The sequence below is a fragment of the Polyodon spathula genome, chromosome 39 (genome assembly GCF_017654505.1).
Source record: "Polyodon spathula isolate WHYD16114869_AA chromosome 39, ASM1765450v1, whole genome shotgun sequence".
NCBI lineage: Eukaryota > Metazoa > Chordata > Actinopteri > Acipenseriformes > Polyodontidae > Polyodon > Polyodon spathula.
In genome coordinates, this window is record NC_054572.1 from 2,634,378 (window position 1) to 2,652,342 (window position 17,965).

The 17,965-nt window shown below is 44.3% G+C and overlaps 1 protein-coding gene across 1 annotated transcript; it reads left to right on the forward strand.

Annotated features, from left to right (window-relative positions):
- The first annotated feature begins 745 nt into the window (after window positions 1-745).
- LOC121304772 (EF-hand calcium-binding domain-containing protein 4B-like) lies at window positions 746-17,947 on the forward strand. Its single transcript, XM_041236160.1, has 23 exons — window positions 746-904; window positions 3,206-3,452; window positions 3,548-3,650; window positions 4,012-4,355; window positions 4,444-4,851; window positions 4,940-5,344; window positions 5,440-5,542; window positions 5,918-6,210; window positions 6,712-6,823; window positions 7,215-7,398; window positions 7,788-7,934; window positions 8,033-8,123; window positions 8,677-8,772; window positions 8,879-9,093; window positions 9,484-9,532; window positions 9,731-9,849; window positions 10,215-10,378; window positions 12,863-12,988; window positions 13,919-14,000; window positions 14,386-14,500; window positions 15,126-15,227; window positions 15,652-15,728; window positions 17,010-17,947. Exons 2-23 carry the CDS (start codon window positions 3,231-3,233, stop codon window positions 17,110-17,112), a joined length of 3,660 nt encoding a protein of 1,219 aa, XP_041092094.1. The 5' UTR covers window positions 746-904; window positions 3,206-3,230; the 3' UTR covers window positions 17,113-17,947.
- Window positions 17,948-17,965: the final 18 nt, after the last annotated feature.

Sequence of the window (17,965 nt, forward strand, 5' to 3'; positions counted from 1 at the left end):
GCTTCCTAGCTGCTGACTGACCTCCGTCACGTGGGGTTTTAAAGGACCCAAGTGTTTCTGCCTCAACAGCATGACTAGGTAGCCCATTCCATCCCACCACCGCTCTCTGTGTCAATGAAGAAGTGTTTCCTTCCCTCTGTCCTGAATCTGTATCTGTTTAATGGAAAAAGAAACTTTGAAACAGGCTTATCAAAGGTATTCACCATCTTTGGGTCAGTGTGGCACACTGGAACTAGACCTCCCAGAATGTCAGCTCAGGTGTTGAAATGCTTGCTCTAATTGTCTTGAAACATGTTTGCTAGTGTTATAACACATGCTTATTTCTCTTTCGCAGCGCTGATACATTTGTCTCGAGAGTGTATTTTGTGTCTGGAATGTATGTTTAGATCATAGATATGTTAATTTGAATTTCACACCGACAACTGAGTCAACCAGTACAAGTTCCTCTCACCTCGGGCTGTCAACATTTTGCAAGTAGCTTAAGTGAAACTAACAAACATAGTATGACAGCATTCTCTAACAAACCATTAGACACATTACAATGCATTTAGAAGCAAAATAACGGTCTTCTTTGTGCCACTGCTCAGCAGAGCCCCTCATCAAATGGACGAGTCTGTCTGTTGCAGGCTTCATGGCAGTTCGGTAGCTGCTGTCAGAAAGTGAAAGCACACTCAACACTTCTGTAGACAGTTGCTAGTGGGTAGCAGGCATACAGGAAGTTCCGTGTTGCTACAGTTTCTTAAAGAGGAAACCACCCCAAGAGCCTTTGATGAAGCAACATCACAAGAAGCCTGCCTGCCGTGATGGGTCAGTAGAGCTATTCGCTCCGCACCACAGCATCTGAAACTCTGTCGAGCTCAGCCTAGCGGTACCGAGCACACAGCAAGAAGCCACGCGTCTCTTGGTAAGTACAGTGTGTGGAAAGGCTCAACGTGACTAGAAAGTGTCCTCTGCGTCCTCTCGGAGCTCTGTGTCCTTGTCCTGATGATGGCGAGAGATAAGGTGTTGAGATGGTTGAATTATTAAGACTTATTTTTAAACAGGTACTATGTAGGAACATTGGTATTACTGTTGCACTAACCTACAAGTGAGAGGAGCTTAGTACATAATCAGCATGGTTTTTAAAAGGGGCAAAATAAGAACAAGGTCACAAAGTGATTTTTAAAGCCTGACTAAAGTAACCACGTCACTTGATTTATATTTTTAAAGCGTCGACAAGTGAACTCACAACTCGTTTCATCTAAACCCTTTGAAAGCCATATCTTCAGTGACTCAAATCAGCTTTTAGAAATCACTTTGTAATCACGTGTAATCATATAAACCTCAAAATGATATTAGTAGTGCAATATTTCATGTTGGATTTCAAAATGTTAAATTTTTCAATTTTTATCAGTTTATCATTAAGTGTATGGAAAACTACAAAGCATATGTAATTCAATGTATTATTGCAACATTATTCAGCAGGTTTTATTCAAATTTATAAAGCAAAATGTGTTAATTCTATAGGGTCAGCAGTAAGCATTGATCAACTGATTCAATTAGTACAGGGTTCTCCAGCCCTGGTCCTGGAGAGCCACATGGTCTTCTGGGTTTCGTTTCAAATGAACTCTCAGTTACTTAATTGCACCAATTATTGGCTTAATTAGTCAAGATTAGTCAAGATGTGTTCCAGATCATTAGCCACTAATGACGTAAAGACTCATATAAAACCTGCAGGATTGGGCCTCTCCAGCACAAGGGTTGGAGGCCCCTGAATTAGTACATTCATTTTAGTAAGTCAACCACAGATTGTGTTATTAAAAAAAGTTTATCAATAGGCTAGGGGTTTGTAGTAGTTAATTAAAATGGCCTTACCCTATCCCTAGCCACAAACCCAAACTATAGGGTGATATTTCAGCTTGGGATCCCAGTACTCCAAGCTGATCGGGTAAGGGTACGAGGGTGCAAACAGAGATGGCTCTGAATTGGTACAGTCACTAGTCTGTTTAACCACTAACCTCTGAAAAAAATATAAAGAGATTTCAGGATGTGGAAAACCACAACATGTGTACAGACTTTTTTTCAAGTTTTTGTAAACTTTCCCAAGCTTATTCGTTATGGAATTCATTTCCAAGTTTACTTCTTCTGTATAGCTCGTGATGAAGGGTTTGAAGACCTGGACGAAGCGCTTTCTTTAGTGACAGTAGTTTTGTAGAAGCTCTAGATTGCACAGATATAGTAAAAAATTCAACACATTTTGTGACTGGACTGTGTCTGGCGTTAATAGAAAGACTGATCGCTACAGTGACTACTTTTGCACCATTGAGACGTACATCACACAGTTTATTATTTCTAATTTTGAAACTGTTCTTTTTTTCTTTCACTTTGCAATGGAGCAATATAATCTCCTGCCTACTTATCCACATTAATTTCCTCTTAGATATAAAACCACTTCTACCAGAGAAACAGCAGCAAGCATACATACAAGCCTTTCACTGTGTGTCACTAGTAAAACCCTCACGCTAATGTTGCACAACTACAAAGAAGGAAGTGAAGAATACCAAGGAGCTCTGAGTCGGTTTTGTAATTTCAATGCTTTTGATACTAAAGCAAAGTGCTGAGGTCATGCTAACAAAGGGGGTTGGTTTTGTATTGATGGTTCAGTTAAAATATATTAAGTTTTCAATGTAGTACTGAAACTACTTTTGAGTTTCAAATGCATGTAAACTAATTTCAATCCTTGAGCAATACTAGAAGAAATGTAACAAAGATCTTGAAAAGACCTCGACTTGTGGAAACTTTATTCAATGACTTGATTACGTTTCTTTGGCAGTACAGTCGTCTCTGGCTCAGAGAACAGCCCCCGGGAAGTAGAAGTGTGCTCTTAGCAAGTGTCTCTAAGACAAACAGGGCACTGGACCCAATATGCCAAGACCAATCACGTTATGAATCAATAAATGCAAATGTATTTATTACATATGTCATGCCGCATGTTCATCAACATATGAAATTAACAGAATAAGAGAAAAGCAACAGGCAAGAGTATGTTAATAAACTTTAATAATGAACTAACGTTAACAAACTAACTGACAAACTAAATGAACAAAGCACCCCTACACAAGGTAAAAGTGCAGAAGCGGCTCTAGCAGTAATTATTAATATGAGAGCACTATCCAAAACAGCCTCACTGTGCTGTACTGTAACCCTCCTCTGCTGTTCTACGCAGAGGGGAGGAGCGTTCTCCGAGCGCCATGGCAGACAGGAAGAAGTTTGGCAAGTCCCGGAGGATGGGCTCCACCCGCAAAGGACAGCGCAGAATGCAGAACCCCGAGGGCTGGCTTGGGGGTGAGGAGGGTCCCCTGGAGGGTGTGATGGAGGACAGTGGAGAGAAGGCCCAGGAGACTCCTGATGAGTTCCACAAGATCCAGGAGGTCCAGGAGAAGAGAGGCTTCAGCACACAGGGGGATAGTCAGGTAGGTTATTGTTCCTCATGGGGGTCCAGTCCCGTGAGTGTCTGTGTTGTCCTTGTCTCCCAGTTCCCAGTTCTGGCACCCTGTTTTGTTTCTAGAAGCTGCTGGTGGATCCTCCTGTCCGTGCAAGGGATAAGGAGCAGGGGCTGGGCTGGGAGGGGAGTGGCTTCATCACCAGCGAAGATCTCCCTTCAGGGCTGAGTGAGTACCGGTGGTATCATGCACTGTAGATGGGCAAACAACACTAACTGGAGACGGTAAACCGTTTCCCGATGGAGGTATTGAAGGCTCTTCAATTACAGGCACATTAACTACTTGTAGTTACACTGAATTTGTGAATTATCAATATTTACGACATACTGTTTACACACATTTCTGTTTTTGTGAGGCTAGAACCACTATATTAGCAATATGCATTAAATACTGTAACAGAAGTGTAAGTGCAGTGTAACAATGATTTTGCCAATGCACCCACATTTTTTTTATTGTATCCAGGAGTTTTCAGTTTGCAGCATAGCTTCCGACCACACTGCTTTCATGTTTGTCCTCTCCCCTTCCCCAGGGGAGTTTGTGGAGGTCCAGCCCAGCCCCAGTGTGAAGGAGAAGGGGGAGGAAGAGGAGAGGCTCACCCCAGCACCAGTGCTCTCCCAACCCCAGAGCGCCGAGCCTCCCAAGGGAGCTGAGGATGAAGAGAAAGCCATGGTGCACAGGAAGAGAAAGCTGGGCTCCACCCGCAAGGGACAGCGCAGAATGCAGATTCTTGAGGGCCAGCTGCTGGGAGAGGAGGGGCCCACAGGAGGTGTGATGGAGGAGAGTGAAGAGAAGCTCCAGGAGACACCTGATGAGCTCCACAAGATTCAGGAGGTCCAGGAGAAGAGAGGCTTCAGCACACAGCGGGATAGTCAGGTAGGTTATTGTTTCCCATGGGCGTCCAGTCCTGAGAGTGCCTGTGTTGGCCTTGTCTTCCAGTCTAACACCCTGTTTTACTTTTCAGAAGGATGAGCTGGCTCAGGTGTTAGAAATGGAGATTGCCAACAAGAATATCTCTGCATCCCCAGGGGAGTTTGTGGAGGTCCAGCCCAGTCCCAGAGTGAAGGAGAAGGGAGAGGAAGAGGAGAGGGTCATCCCAGAACAAATGCTATCCCAGTCCCAGAGCACTGAGCCTCCCATCGGGGCTGAGGATGAAGAGAAAGCCATGGTGCACAGGAAGAGAAAGCTGGGCTCCACCCGCAAGGAACAACGCAGAATGCAGATTCCCGAGGGCCAGCTGCTGGGAGAGGAGGGGCCCCCAGGGGTTGTGATGGAGGAGAGTGAAGAGAAGCTCCAGGAGACACCTGATGAGCTCCACAAGATCCAGGAGGTCCACGGGGAGAGAGGCTTTAGCACACAGGGGGATAGTCAGGTCGGTTATTGTTCCCCATGGGGGTCCAATCCTGAGAGTGCCTGTGTTGACCCTGTCTCCCAGTCTAATACCCTTTTTTACTTTTCAGAAGGATGAGCTGGATCATGTGTTAGAAATGGAAGTTGCCAACAAGAATATCTCTGCACCCCCAGGGGAGTTTGTGGAGGTCCAGCCCAGTCCTAGTGTGAATGAGAAGGGGGAGGAGGAGAGTGTCGCCCCAGCGTCAATGCTATCCCAGCCCCAGAGTACCGAGCCTCCCAAGGGAGCTGAGGATGAAGAGAAAGCCATGGTGCACAGGAAGAGAAAGCTGGGCTCCACCCGCAAGGGACAGCGCAGAATGCAGATTCCCGAGGGCCAGCTGGGGGAGGAGGAGGGTCCCCCAGAGGTTGTGATGGAGGAGAGTGAAGAGAAGCTCCAGGAGACACCTGATGAGCTCCACAAGATCCAGGAGGTCCAGGAGAAGAGAGGCTTCAGCACACAGGGGGATAGTCAGGTAGGTAATTGTTCCTCATGGGGGTCCAGTCCTGTGAGTGCCTGTGTTGGCCTTGTCTCCCAGTTCCCAGTTCTGACACCCTATTTTGTTTCTAGAAGCAGCTGGTGGATCCTCCTGTCATTGCAGGGGAGCTGGAGCAGCGGCTGGGCTGGGAGGGGAGTGGCTTCATCACCAGCAAAGATCTCCCTTCAGGGCTGAGTGAGTACCAGGGATATCATCCTTTAAATAAATGAATTGGGAACGTGGAGGGTAAAGGCATCATTCAGCTTTATTTTTAATTCAATTTGCACTGTGGAAGGGCTAACAACACTAATTGGAGATGGTAAACTGTTTCTCGATGGAGGTATTGAAGACTTCAGATTACAGGCACATTACACTGAATTTGTGAATTATTAGTGAGGATAGAACCACTATATTAGCAATATGCATTAAATAATGCAAGAGAAGTGTAAGTGCAGTGTAACAATGGTTTTGCCAATGCACCCACATTTTTTTATTGTATCCAGGAGTTTTTAGTTTGCAGCATAGCTTCCGACCGCACTGCTTTCATGTGTGTCCTCTCCCCTTCCCCAGGGGAGTTTGTGGAGGTCCAGCCCAGTACCAGCAAGGGGAAGGAGGAGAGAGTCACCCCAGTGCCAATGTTCTGCCAGCCCCAGAGCACCAAGGATAAAGAGTCCACCGTGACAGATAGAAAGCGAAAGCTAGGCTCCAGCCGCAGGGGCCCCAAAAGAGTGCAGAACCTCGGGGGCCGGCTGGGAGGACGACGGGAGGGCCAGGAGACCTTAAATGCGCTCCGCAAGATCCAGGAGCTCTTCCAGGGCAGCGACGGAGAAGGGACGGGAATCATCACCCGCACTGAGATGCAGGTACTGCCACCAGGGGGAAATGAGCATCCATCTGGAGGTGTAAGACAAAAGCACAGCACTGCAGATCGAGAAGGAAAGTTAAAGGTGTCTGTTAGTGTTCATGCCTTGCTACAGTGCTACAATAGCATTTATTTAAATGAAAGTATTACTGATATTTGCATAACCTGGATCAGGGGCTCATCAAGCAGGTACCCCTATTCTTGTACACCCCTGGGAAGGAGTACGTGAAGTGCTCCCTCATTATTTCACGTTTTATTAATTTCCCGCTCATTAGTAAATCATACCTGTAGAAGACTTGACTGAATAGGAAGCAGCCCTTCAGTCATTCACTGGTTTCGATATTGCAGTTTTTTTTATGATAATCAGAAATGGCTGTACAAATCACAAATACAGCAGCAGTACCCACAACAGCACATCTCAATCAAAGTGCTTCTAGGCCTAGTGGCTCGGTCCTGGGTGAATGAGTGTGTCAGCTCCCTTGTCTCCTCATTCTGTTCCCAGGAGGTGTGTGGGGATCTGCCTCTCACCTTGGAGGAGCTGGACCAGGTGTTTGACCGGCTGGACAGAGAGGACAGCGGTTACATCACCAGCGAGGATCTCTCTGCAGCGCTGAGTGAGTACCAGGGCTCTGTCCCACACAGAGGCAGGGACACAGAGGTCAGGGTAAGCATGGTACCCAGCCCAGAGGCGGGTCCGAACGTGTCTACACACATTGTAAGCTGACGGTGACCCAGCCCAGTGATTCATGTAAGTGATGTACCCGACGCACTGCACATATTCAATGATACAGGCGTGAAACCAAACAATGGATTAAACGCCACTCTCCTATATATATATTATATATAGATATATATATATATATATATATATATATATATATATATATATATATATAATATTAGAATTCCAGGAAATAATTGACAAAAGGCATTCAACCTACACTCTTAATATGTTCACGATTATTGAGTATGCCCCTCTGTCTGTCTGTCTGACTGTCTGTCTAGGGGAGTTCCTGGAGGCCCAGCGCAGAGCCGGTCAGAGGGAGGAGGAGGAGGAGGAGAGAGTGTCTCCACCCTCCCTGCTCTACCAATCCCAGGGCATTGTGTTGCCGGAGGAAATCCACGACGAGGAGAAACAGCACTTTCTGGCCCTTATGGACAAGCTGGGGGCCAGCAATCTGCTAGAGGAGTACGAGTCTGGAGCGCGGGGGGGTGGGGGTGGGGGTATGAGAGGTGGGGGGCTCTGACAGTCAGGGAGGTTTTTCTCTGTGGAAGGGGGGAATATCTCTTGAACAGAGCAAGTCTTCAGACTTGTTACTACAGCATGTGACTGTGGTGTCCTTCCTCCTCATAGCATGTCCTTAATGATCTTCCTGGTTTCATTAGAGCTCTTACTACTCCCTTTATTAGTCCTCTGACTTTGAGATTGCAGAGTTTACCTGTTCTTAATCACTTCTGTGCTGCTGCAGTGTGATTCTGGTCTACAGCACAATTCCCAGACCAAGCCTGATTCTCTGATCGCTGTCCCAGGCAGTGGTGCTAAAGGGCCATCTCTCCTCTGTCTCTGCGTCCTGGCAGCCAGTCGGAGATCTGGAAGCTGTGGGCAGAGCTGCGGCACAATGAGCCTCATCTCCTGGGAAACCTGGAGGATTTCGTGGCCAAGGTGACTTCTCAGATCCGCGAGGCCAGGGAGGAGAAGGAGGGTCTGGAGCTCACTCTGCAGAGGTGAGTGCTTCACACATGTGCACACTGGAGGACCTCACTGCAACAGATTGACATGGTCCAGGGTGTGCTGGCTCACTATGGTGTGTTTCTTGTGACAGGAGGATCGTGGAGCACAACCTGGAGGTGCGGCAGCTGTATGAGGAGATGGAGCAGCAGATCAGCCAGGAAAAAGAGCGACTGCACAGAGAGGCAGGTTCCTGACCACGGCTCACCTCCCTTGATAGCCATGTAGCAGCTGCAGTAGCATGAGGCTGCCATTGCAGAACTGCACTGTATGCTGGTATCATTGTCGTACTTTTACATAGTGACAGTATCACAAGCGTCATTCGCTGTGGTATCGTACAGTATCACTATTAGTGAGCTCCAATAACTGGTACACTGCAGTGTTTCTTCCAAATCCAATGTGTTGCTGGAAATGCTTTGCTTTGGGTTTCTTCAGGCTAAATGCACTCACTCAAAGAATCACATGTTCAGTTTGCCTAATGCCTCCAGCTTCTCTTTATAATTCAAAGAGCTTAACGGTAAGGCTAACTGTAAGTAATCCCACTTAGGTTTTGCAGTTTAGGAGTGATCCGAGTGATCGCTATTAATTTCAGTCAACTTTAACTTTGACAAAGACCTCTCATTGATATGTGTGTCTAGTTTTATAACTTTGAAATGCTAAAAGCAAAGTATAAAAAGCAAAGTCAATTAAAAAGGATTTCTTGTGCATGCCTGCCCGTTCCTTGTTGTCCTTCAACAGAGCTTTAAGAAATCTCGCTCCCAGGGCAAGGAGCTGAAGAAAGAGCTGGACAAGAAGACTGATGAAGTGCAGCATCTGGTCGAGGTTCAGAACGAGGTAATGACAGATATTCTCTGAGTTATTGTGCTGAAGCATCTGGAATGGTGTTCTTGACTGTGACCTGACCCCCTGACTGCTTGTGTCTCTGCCTCGCCCCTTTCAGCTGGAGGAGAGCGTCCACACGCTGCGCATCCGACAGCACGCGACCTGCTCCGAGAACGAGACGCTGCGCAGGACCAACCGTGAGCTGGAAGGGCAGCTAGAAGGCATCCGCGAGCAGCTGCAGGAGGCGCGCGCACGGCTGCAGGACATGCACAGCTCCGAGGTCCGCAGACAGCAGCAGCAGCAGCAGCAGCAAGCACAGGGGGAGAGGCGACAGTAAGAGACACCTCCTGAGACACTACGCTATACAAGAGTCTTCTGTCTGCACCAGCAGGGCTAAGTTTAAACCTCCCGAATTGATTTCTTTAAATGGTTTTATGAGCTTTGGACTGGTGCAGAAGCTTAGAAACTGACCCAATCATGCCTTTGCAAGCTCTACCTAGCTCTTCTTTTCCTCCAGGTGGATACATTTATACCCACTTTATATAATTTATCTTTATACATTACTATATATCATATTTCATATAATATATTTACTTAAAATTAGATGTTTAGTGAATCATTTAACAAGGTTTTGAACATAATTTCCACTATTTATTATAATTGCTCAGTCTTATGTTTAACTGAGTAATATAAATCTGTATTGCCACATGTTTTTCTTCTCAGAGACACAGAAGACACTTCTGGAGAGCCTGAGCGCTCGTCTGGCACAGAGGTAATTCACTTGTGTTGTTTAAGAACAAGGGAAACAAGCATCTTAAAGACATAAGCACCCTGCTCATAAGTTTTCATATCTGATTTCATATTTTGACCTTTGACGATATTACTGGAAAGGATTGAAGTGCTGTGGAATTTAGAGATCTGTATTTTGAAGCGTATCGTATGATCGCTTGACAATAGTCTGCCATTCTAGGTGACTAGGACAGAAGCAGCTGCAATGGAACAGAAGAAAATAGCAAATGATCAGCCAGCAGAAATTGTTAGAGCTGGATCAGTGCTGGGCAGCTACATTCAGGATGACTTCTCTGCAGGGTGAGTGGAGATGTTTCTGTCGGTTGGATCGTTCAGCTTGTCCTGCACCCAGTCACCCTCGCAATGTATTTTATGCCCTTGGTTTGAATTCCTTGTTTGGTTTATGTTATGAAGAGTTATGGTTTTATCCAGTCCACAATTTTGATAAGAAGAACAAAACAGAGTCAGAGATTTCTATGATATAATATCTCACATTACATATTATCAAAAGTTATTGGCTTGCCAGCTTGCAATGCTAAAATTGTCAGCTAGAGTCTTTGTGTGAATACTTTCACTGAATGTATTAACTGCAAAGACATGCATATTTTGCCTTTGTTGAATTGCTGGACTGGGTGTTTAAAATTGTGTTTTCTTCCATTGGGCAGTGCTCCAACTAAAGATGAAGAGCCCACTAATACAAATGCCATGACCCGCGGGCGAGTGATTTCAATAGAGGAGGACCCACTTCCTGACCTGATAAAACCGACGCGCAGCAAGCTGGGACAGGAACAGGAGGTGCTCTGGGAGCAGGAGGGAGAGGAGACACTGAGTAAGGAAAAGGGAACTGGAGGAGAGAAGCAGGAGGGGGAGCTAGATGCAGAGAGAGAAAATGGACAGGAAGGCTGGAAAGAAAATGAACAGAAAGCTGAGGACCGGGAAAGGGAGTTAGGAAGGGATGAGTTAACATGAGCGGAACAGGAAGCAACAATGTGTGTTGAGCAGATAGGACAAGGTCAGGCGATAGAAAATGAGGAAGTCAAGGATGCGAAACAGGAAGCTGAGGTACAAAGGGAGGATAGGGAACTAAACCAACAGAAAGAAGAACTAGTAAGTGTGGAAGTCACAGTACAAAATCAGGAAACGGATGTGCTTAGGGAAGAGGATGAGCTAAAGAAACAGGAAAGAGAAACATTAAGGGAGGAGATAACAGAAAGAGAAGAGGAAAGGGAGGTACTGAGGGAGGTGGAGAGGGAGGGAAGGAAACGGGAAGAGGAAGTATCAAGTGATGAAGTCACTCTTCAATTAGAGAAGGTATTGAGTGAGGAAGTTAAACCAATTGAACAGGAAGGGGTGGTCTTAAGGGAGGGAGTTAGTGAATCAGCACTGGAAGGGGAGGTGCTAAGGGAGGAAGTCGCAATAACAGGAGAGGAAAATGAAGTACTGAGGGAGGATAAAGAGGAAAAGAACAAGTTAGAGGACATAATAAATGAGGAAGTAAAACCAATTGAACAAGGAGTATTGGTCTTAAGAGAGGAAGTCAGTGAAACAAAACAGGAAGGAAAGCCCCTAACAAAAGAAATCGAAGAAACAGAGCGTGGACATGAGGGAGTCAGTGAAAAGCAACATGGAGGGGAGGAACTAAGGCAGGAGGTCAATGAAAAGAGGAAAGAGGAAAGAAGTGAGGAATTAAATGAAAATGGAAAGGGGAGTGGAAGCAAACAGAGAACGAGAAACAAGCAGAACCAGAAGGGGAAATACTATGGCCAGAAGTCAAAGAATGCAGAGAGGAAGAGGAATTATGTGAGGAATTACAACAAAAGGGACCCATATTGAGACAGGAAGTCAAAGAAACAAAACATGATGACGAGGGAGTCAGTGAAAATCAACAGGAAGAGGTAACAAGTGAGACAGGCAGAGGAAGCACAAAGTAAAAGGAAGCACAGCATGCTGGGGCAGGAAGATGAAATCCAACCAAGGGAAGAGGAAAATGAATTTGTGCATAAGGAGGGTGAAACTGGAGAAAAAGAACAGGACAGGGAAGAACTAGAAGAAAGAGACGTTCAAACAAAACAGGAGGGCGAGGAAGAGGAAATCAGAGATAAGAAAAATAATGAGGAGGTAGCCAGTGAGGAAGTCAGAGGAACTAAACAAGAAGAAGGACTAAGAGATCAAGAAAGACAAACAGAGCAGGAACAGGAGCAGGGAGAACTCAAATAAGAAAAGAAAATACAAATTGAGGAAGTCAATGAAAATACCAAAAAAGGGGAGGAACTAAGAGGGGTAGAGGAAGCAAGTAAACAGGAAGAACGAGTCAGGGAAAAGGAACAGAATGAACTGGGAGATGAAGGACAAAAAGAACAGGAAGTCAGTGTATCAGGGCAGGAAAAGGAAATCAAACCAGAGGCAGAGGAAAATGAATTGGTGTCTCAGAAAGAGGAACCTGTAGAAATGGAAGAGGGCTGGCTAGAACTAGGAGAGCAAGAAAGACAAGGGGAGCAGGGAGGGGAGGTGCACTCAGAGGAATAGGAGAATGAGGAGAGACAAGAGGAAGAGGAAAGGAGATTGAGTGAAGAGGAAGAACAATCCAGGGGAAAAGAAAAGGGTGGAGAAGAAGGGCAAATTGATCAGGAGTTTGGGATACCCAGTGAAGGGGAGAAGATAGCAAGGGGAGAGGACATGGAAATAGTGGATAGAGAAGATGAAAACCCAGAAAAAGAATAGGAAGCAGCAGTACAGGAAGGAGAGGTAGTGAGGGAATTGAAGGAAATCCAACTGAGCGAGGAAACAGAGAGACCAAGAGTACAAGAACAATATGGTGAAAAACTAGGAATAGAACAAGAAGGCTGGATATCAAGGGAGGAAGAAGTTGAAGTGATGTCTAAGGAAGAGGAACCCATAGAACAGGCACAGGGCGGGGAATATCTAGAGAAAAAAGAGAGACCAAAAGAACAGGATGGGGAAATAAAAAACACGAAGCATGAAGGGGAGGTACTAATGGAGGAAGTGAGAGAAAGTAAGAAGAGAAAACTAAGGGAGGAAACAAATGTGAGAGAAAAGGACAAAGAAAGTGGATTTATACAGAGGGAAGAAGTAATGCAAGACCATTTAGAAGAGGGGGTAATACTACCAAATGAGGGAGTCAAAGAAATTATACAGGAAGGGGAAGTGTTAAGAATCGACTTTAGAGCAAACAAGCAGGAAAGGTGGACACAGAAGAGAAGAAAGGGACAGGAGGGGGGAGGGCAGGGAGACACAGCACCCCTCAGTGGTACAGGCAGAGATGAGCACGGTGATCATGCCTGTCTCCCCCCAGGAGCGCAGACAGCCTCAGATCACCTGTACAACGTGCTGTTGGTGGGGGACAGCAGCGTCGGGAAGACATCCTTCATCCAGCGCCTCAAAGACGGGGAGTTCCGCTCCGATCACTGTGCCACCGTGGGTAGGTATCAACACCATCCAAAATGGTGCACTGTGTACGTCAGGGGCAGCCAACATCGACAACTCAGTCCCAGGTCTTTTTGCCAGCCATGTCTTTGACCCTTTCATTCATGGCAACCTCATATGAGGACAGATAAAAAAAAAACCCTCTACAGTGGACATATGGAAGATGCAAATGCATGATGACCTCATATGAGGATGCCATATTTTCCCCATGCAAAGCAACGCAAACAACATTTGAAAACATTTTCAATGAAGCATATATTTATTACGTGTCCAAACCTATTTCAGTCAATTTCAATATCTCATGCATGAAAGGGTATTACATTGTTCAACAGCACTTCATGGTTTAATTATTAACTATTTAGCCTGGAGTGGAAAGACACTGTGGGACCGGGGTTGCCCACATTACACAGCGTGTGAATGAGAGCTGCACACTGTGGCTGGTGCAGGAGGTGCCCTAAAATGTAAAGAAGGCAGTGAAATACTGTTGAGAAATGACTGGTTTCTTTCCATTTTCAATCTCAAGGGTAGAAGTCTATCCTAATAATTGGCATTCCTGAGTCCACCAGGTGGATTCATGTCTTACAGTATTCTAGAGGGGGTAACTTTACCCTGCACCACCCTGATGCTTCTCACACACACATGCACAGTGGATGAGATGATTGCTGATTTACAGTGCAAACCAAACCCTGTGTTTGCATCTTGCTTACAAGGGGGTCCCAGGGCACAACAAGCACTCACTGTCCTACAGCTTTCATGCAGACAGGATGCCAGACAAAATACATGTGAACAACAACCAAGTATTACAAAGGAAAAAAGGTTTGCATTCATCTACAATGCTCAAACACTGCTCATCTGTTCTGAAGTGTAATGCCTTGATTCCCAGCGGCTTGCAATGCCGGTACTAACCCATTCATCACTGTGGCAGGTTTGGACAGCTGCGTACACACTCTGCTCGTTGGTGACAGGCGGGTTATCCTTCAGCTCTGGGACACTGCTGGACAGGAGAGGTGAGTCGGTCAACATTCATTCCAAATGTCTCACTCTGTATCGTAGCTCATCCGTGACTATTAAACCCTCAGTGTGGATTTAGATTTACTCAAAAACAACTTGAGATATGAAATTTCATACATTTTGACGAGAAGTCCTTTTCAATGTCTTTGATGTTGAAATGGGTTTTGATTCCTGTGTGATGAGGACTCCAACCCACGCGATAAAGTGGGAAGGATCTCTCCATGTTTCCAGTAAGAGGGATGTGCGTATACTGGTTAGACATCAGCCTTGCAAAGGTGGGAATAGCGCTAGTTACAGCGGGAACATTTAGATAAGGAAATGAGAAAGACTAGCCTCTTCCACAGTGTGTTTCTATACAGGTGTAACGAGTGTCTTTTCCAGGTACCACAGCATCACAAAGCAGGTGTTCCGCAAGGCTGACGGGGTCATAGTGATGTATGACATCACCTCTGCACAAAGCTTCGCAGCGGTGCGCTACTGGCTGACCTGCATACAGGTGAGACCTTTCAGGGCCGTTTAAAAATACTAGCTTTCCCTTTAAGAGTATGGGTTTAAGATGTTTAAGACTTGCAGTAGTTGTTACAGAATTATGTAATACTAATAACAGACACCAGGTGGCAGCAGCTAACTTCTGTTTTACTTACGGTAGGTAATGCATTTTGCGTTGATGGATTTTATGGCACTGTTGCTTTCAGGAAACATTCTTTTTGCCTTTATTGATCCAACTAGTTGGTTTCTTGTTATGCTGGTAAGGTGAAGCAGTGGAGGAGTCAGGGACAGTACAGGACAAATGAAAATGAAAAATGTGTTGACTGAAAGGAGCACTGGTACAGGAGGTGTGCAATCCGCAAGCAATTCCCTAATGGAATATCCCGCAGAATATAGGATCGATGCATTGAGAGCACTTTATTATTCAGAAGACTCTTTAAAAAACCAATGACGAGGCTTGCAAAGCGAAAGAAAAACATGGCGATTAATGACAGATGAATTGCAAGCGTCACGTCTCTATGTTCAATTGGGATTTAAATGTTGCTATTTTTTAAGCACTGACACGCGTTCAAAGTGTTTGTGAAGCTTGGAGACTAACGTGTCCCTTGTGTTTGATGGGTCCTGTTTTTTAGGAAGGGGCGGGCGATGAGGTGGCACTCATGCTGCTGGGGAACAAGAGTGACAGCAGTGCGAAGAGAGGGGTCCCCACACACGAGGGACAGCGGCTCGCACAGGTAAGCCAGCTCACTCTGACGCATCGGTGGGCTACCCAGCCGTGCTGCTGAATCACTGGGACTCACTAACAAGGTTCAACCAGCTGCTAGGAGCTGGACCAGCACTGATGAGCTGCACGGCCTGCTCTGGTTTCTTAAATGTTCTTGTTTTCCTCTGTTCTTATCAACGCTGGCTGTTGTCAAACAGTACTTGTTCTTAAATCAGCGCTTATAAATGGGAGCCAACCTAGCTCTGCATTCAGGGGGCTGATTTTTATAAAGCTTTGTAAGTAGATAGTGAGACAAGTACATCTTCGCACGGCTATAATCTTATGGTTATCCTGTCACAACATGAACTCTTATTACCACCTGCGTAGCTGTGCAGAGCTGGATCTGTGTATATAATAATGAATAACACATGCTGAACAGTCGCTTTAATTTACAGGAGAACAGAATCCTGTTCCATGAGTGCAGCGCAGCCTCTGGATACAACGTCACTGAATCCATGATCAGTTTAGCCAGGTGAGTCACACACAGGTACCTAGTACCTTCAGAAGCGCAAGGCCTGTCTGTTTTGGGTACTGCTTTATTTCAAGTTCAATGTAACAGCTGAGAAATACAAAAACAGAGTCCGCTAAGTTTCTTTTAGCATTTCGTGTACGTGGATTGATTCAACGAGAATGCCTCATGAACCAGGGTTGCTAACGTGAATGGGTGTTATCATTTGTGTACGACTTGCTTATCCTCTTCATTCAATAATAGGGATGGCGTGATCCAGCTGGAAATCAGCTCCATTGCCGATACTGGAGGTTATAATTAAGGATGTTTTGTTTTTTTTCACTGTAATAAAACGACGTATTTCACTGTCTAAAAATAGATATTTCAATATAAATGCAAAATTGTAGAATATTTCATTTTGGTAACGCTTTATATTGCGTGGCATAAACTAATATTAAATAGATATGCAATTGCATATTGAAGTATTGTTAAATTAATATTTAATAAATATGCAATAGCTAGTTTCTTGCTATATGTTAACCAAATGTCGACTGAAAATGTAATTGCATATCACGTCCATTTATATAACTTTTTGTTAACCTTGCAAATATGTCATTTCCCATTGTTTAAATGTCCTTATTAAAAATACAGTTAATCTGACTTAAATGTTAATGGAAAGTAAAAAGGAATAATTGAACATACATTTAATATCAGTTGCATATCTATTAAATATTAATTTAATATCAATTGCATATCTATTTAATATGAATGTAATATCAATTGCTTATCTATTTAATATGAATTTAATATCAATTGCACATCTATTTGACATTAATTTAATGTGCAATTGCATATCTATTTAATATTAATTTATGCCACGCAATATAGTGTAACCTTCATTTTTTATGTCCACCTTTTAAAGACATTCTATTTTCACTGTCACTGGATTATCAAACAAAATAGAAACAGAAATATATTTAAAAATAACAACAGGCATGTGAAATGTCCCCTTCTTGTACTGGACAGAGGAGCGATCTTTAGCAGGAATACTTCTTCGATGCAGCAGGTGTTTTTTTCATTGAAGACATTTTAAACAAATCGCGCAGCTCAATACAGTGTGTGTTCAATCATTTACCAGGCGGAAGCAAACCAAACTGTCTGCCAGGTTCCTATATGCAGTGTAAGAGGAGTTTCACGAGGAAGTGCATATTACACGTCAGTGGGTAGATTTCACAGAAATCGTGAAATCATGAAAACAATCCAGCCCTAGTTATAATAAAGCAATGCCCTGTTTTGCTTTTCCAGGCAGCTGAAGGAGCAGGAGGAGGGCTTGACGGGGGGCGGCAGTGAGAAGAGGAGGGTGATGCTACAAGAAAACCAGCCCAAGAAGAAGTCAGCCTGCTGTTAGAATCACTGACGGGAACTTCCATCGCCACAGTGAATGGGTTTATTAACAATGGGAGCTCTCGCTCCATCCAGGGTTCGGAAAAAGAAGGGGTGACACTTTGATTTAGGGATCTGTTACCAGCGTGTGTATACAATAGATCATCTATAACTATGTTATTAACAATTAGAGACTGTGATTAGAAATAATCAACGCTGCACTTTTGCAATCATATATTGCATTAACATAAGGATAGTTATAATACATATTATTATGACATTCATATGCCACTTATAACGGATCCCTTAACTCAAATGTTACCAATGAATGAGGGTAAGCACTTTGTTTGAAGTGATATTAATTGCATTGCAGTTAGTTACAAACACCATCCAGCGAGTCTGATATAACACCCCACCGAACACCTAGTGCACAATGATTTCCACATCCAGTGGCTTGTGACTCACCGACAGCACTGGGTAACAGGGCAGACTTTTTATAGAGTCTATACATTGACTATAAAACTGTTCCAAAGTATTTCTTTTAACACTGCAAAAGAGCTGCTTAAATACACCCTGTACATTAGCAGACCGTTATATCTGTATCTTTACAACAAAATGCTCAATGCCTTGAACTTTAAAACAACTCGTGGTGTTATTAGCTTGTCTGGAAACATGAGTTATTAGTGGAATAAGGATAAATTCTGCACAAAGCACACCTACTTTCATAATAATAAAAAAAAAAAGAGGGTAAAAAAAAAAAATATTCAGGGTATTTATTTATTTTTTATTTTTTTTATTAAAGTCTGTCACCCTATCTACAGCGCTAGCCTGTGTCCTGTAATTAAAGCTTTTTTAAAGCCTCCATGTCTGTGTTTCAT

Coding starts and splice junctions, on each gene's coding strand:
- LOC121304772 (XM_041236160.1), top strand. CDS start 3,231: ATGGCAGACAGGAAGAAGTTTGGCAAGTCCCGGAGGATGGGCTCCACC. Junction 3,651..4,011: donor AGATCTCCCTTCAGGGCTGA/GTGAGTACCGGT, acceptor CCCCTTCCCCAG/GGGAGTTTGTGGAGGTCCAG. Junction 6,211..6,711: donor TCACCCGCACTGAGATGCAG/GTACTGCCACCA, acceptor TTCTGTTCCCAG/GAGGTGTGTGGGGATCTGCC.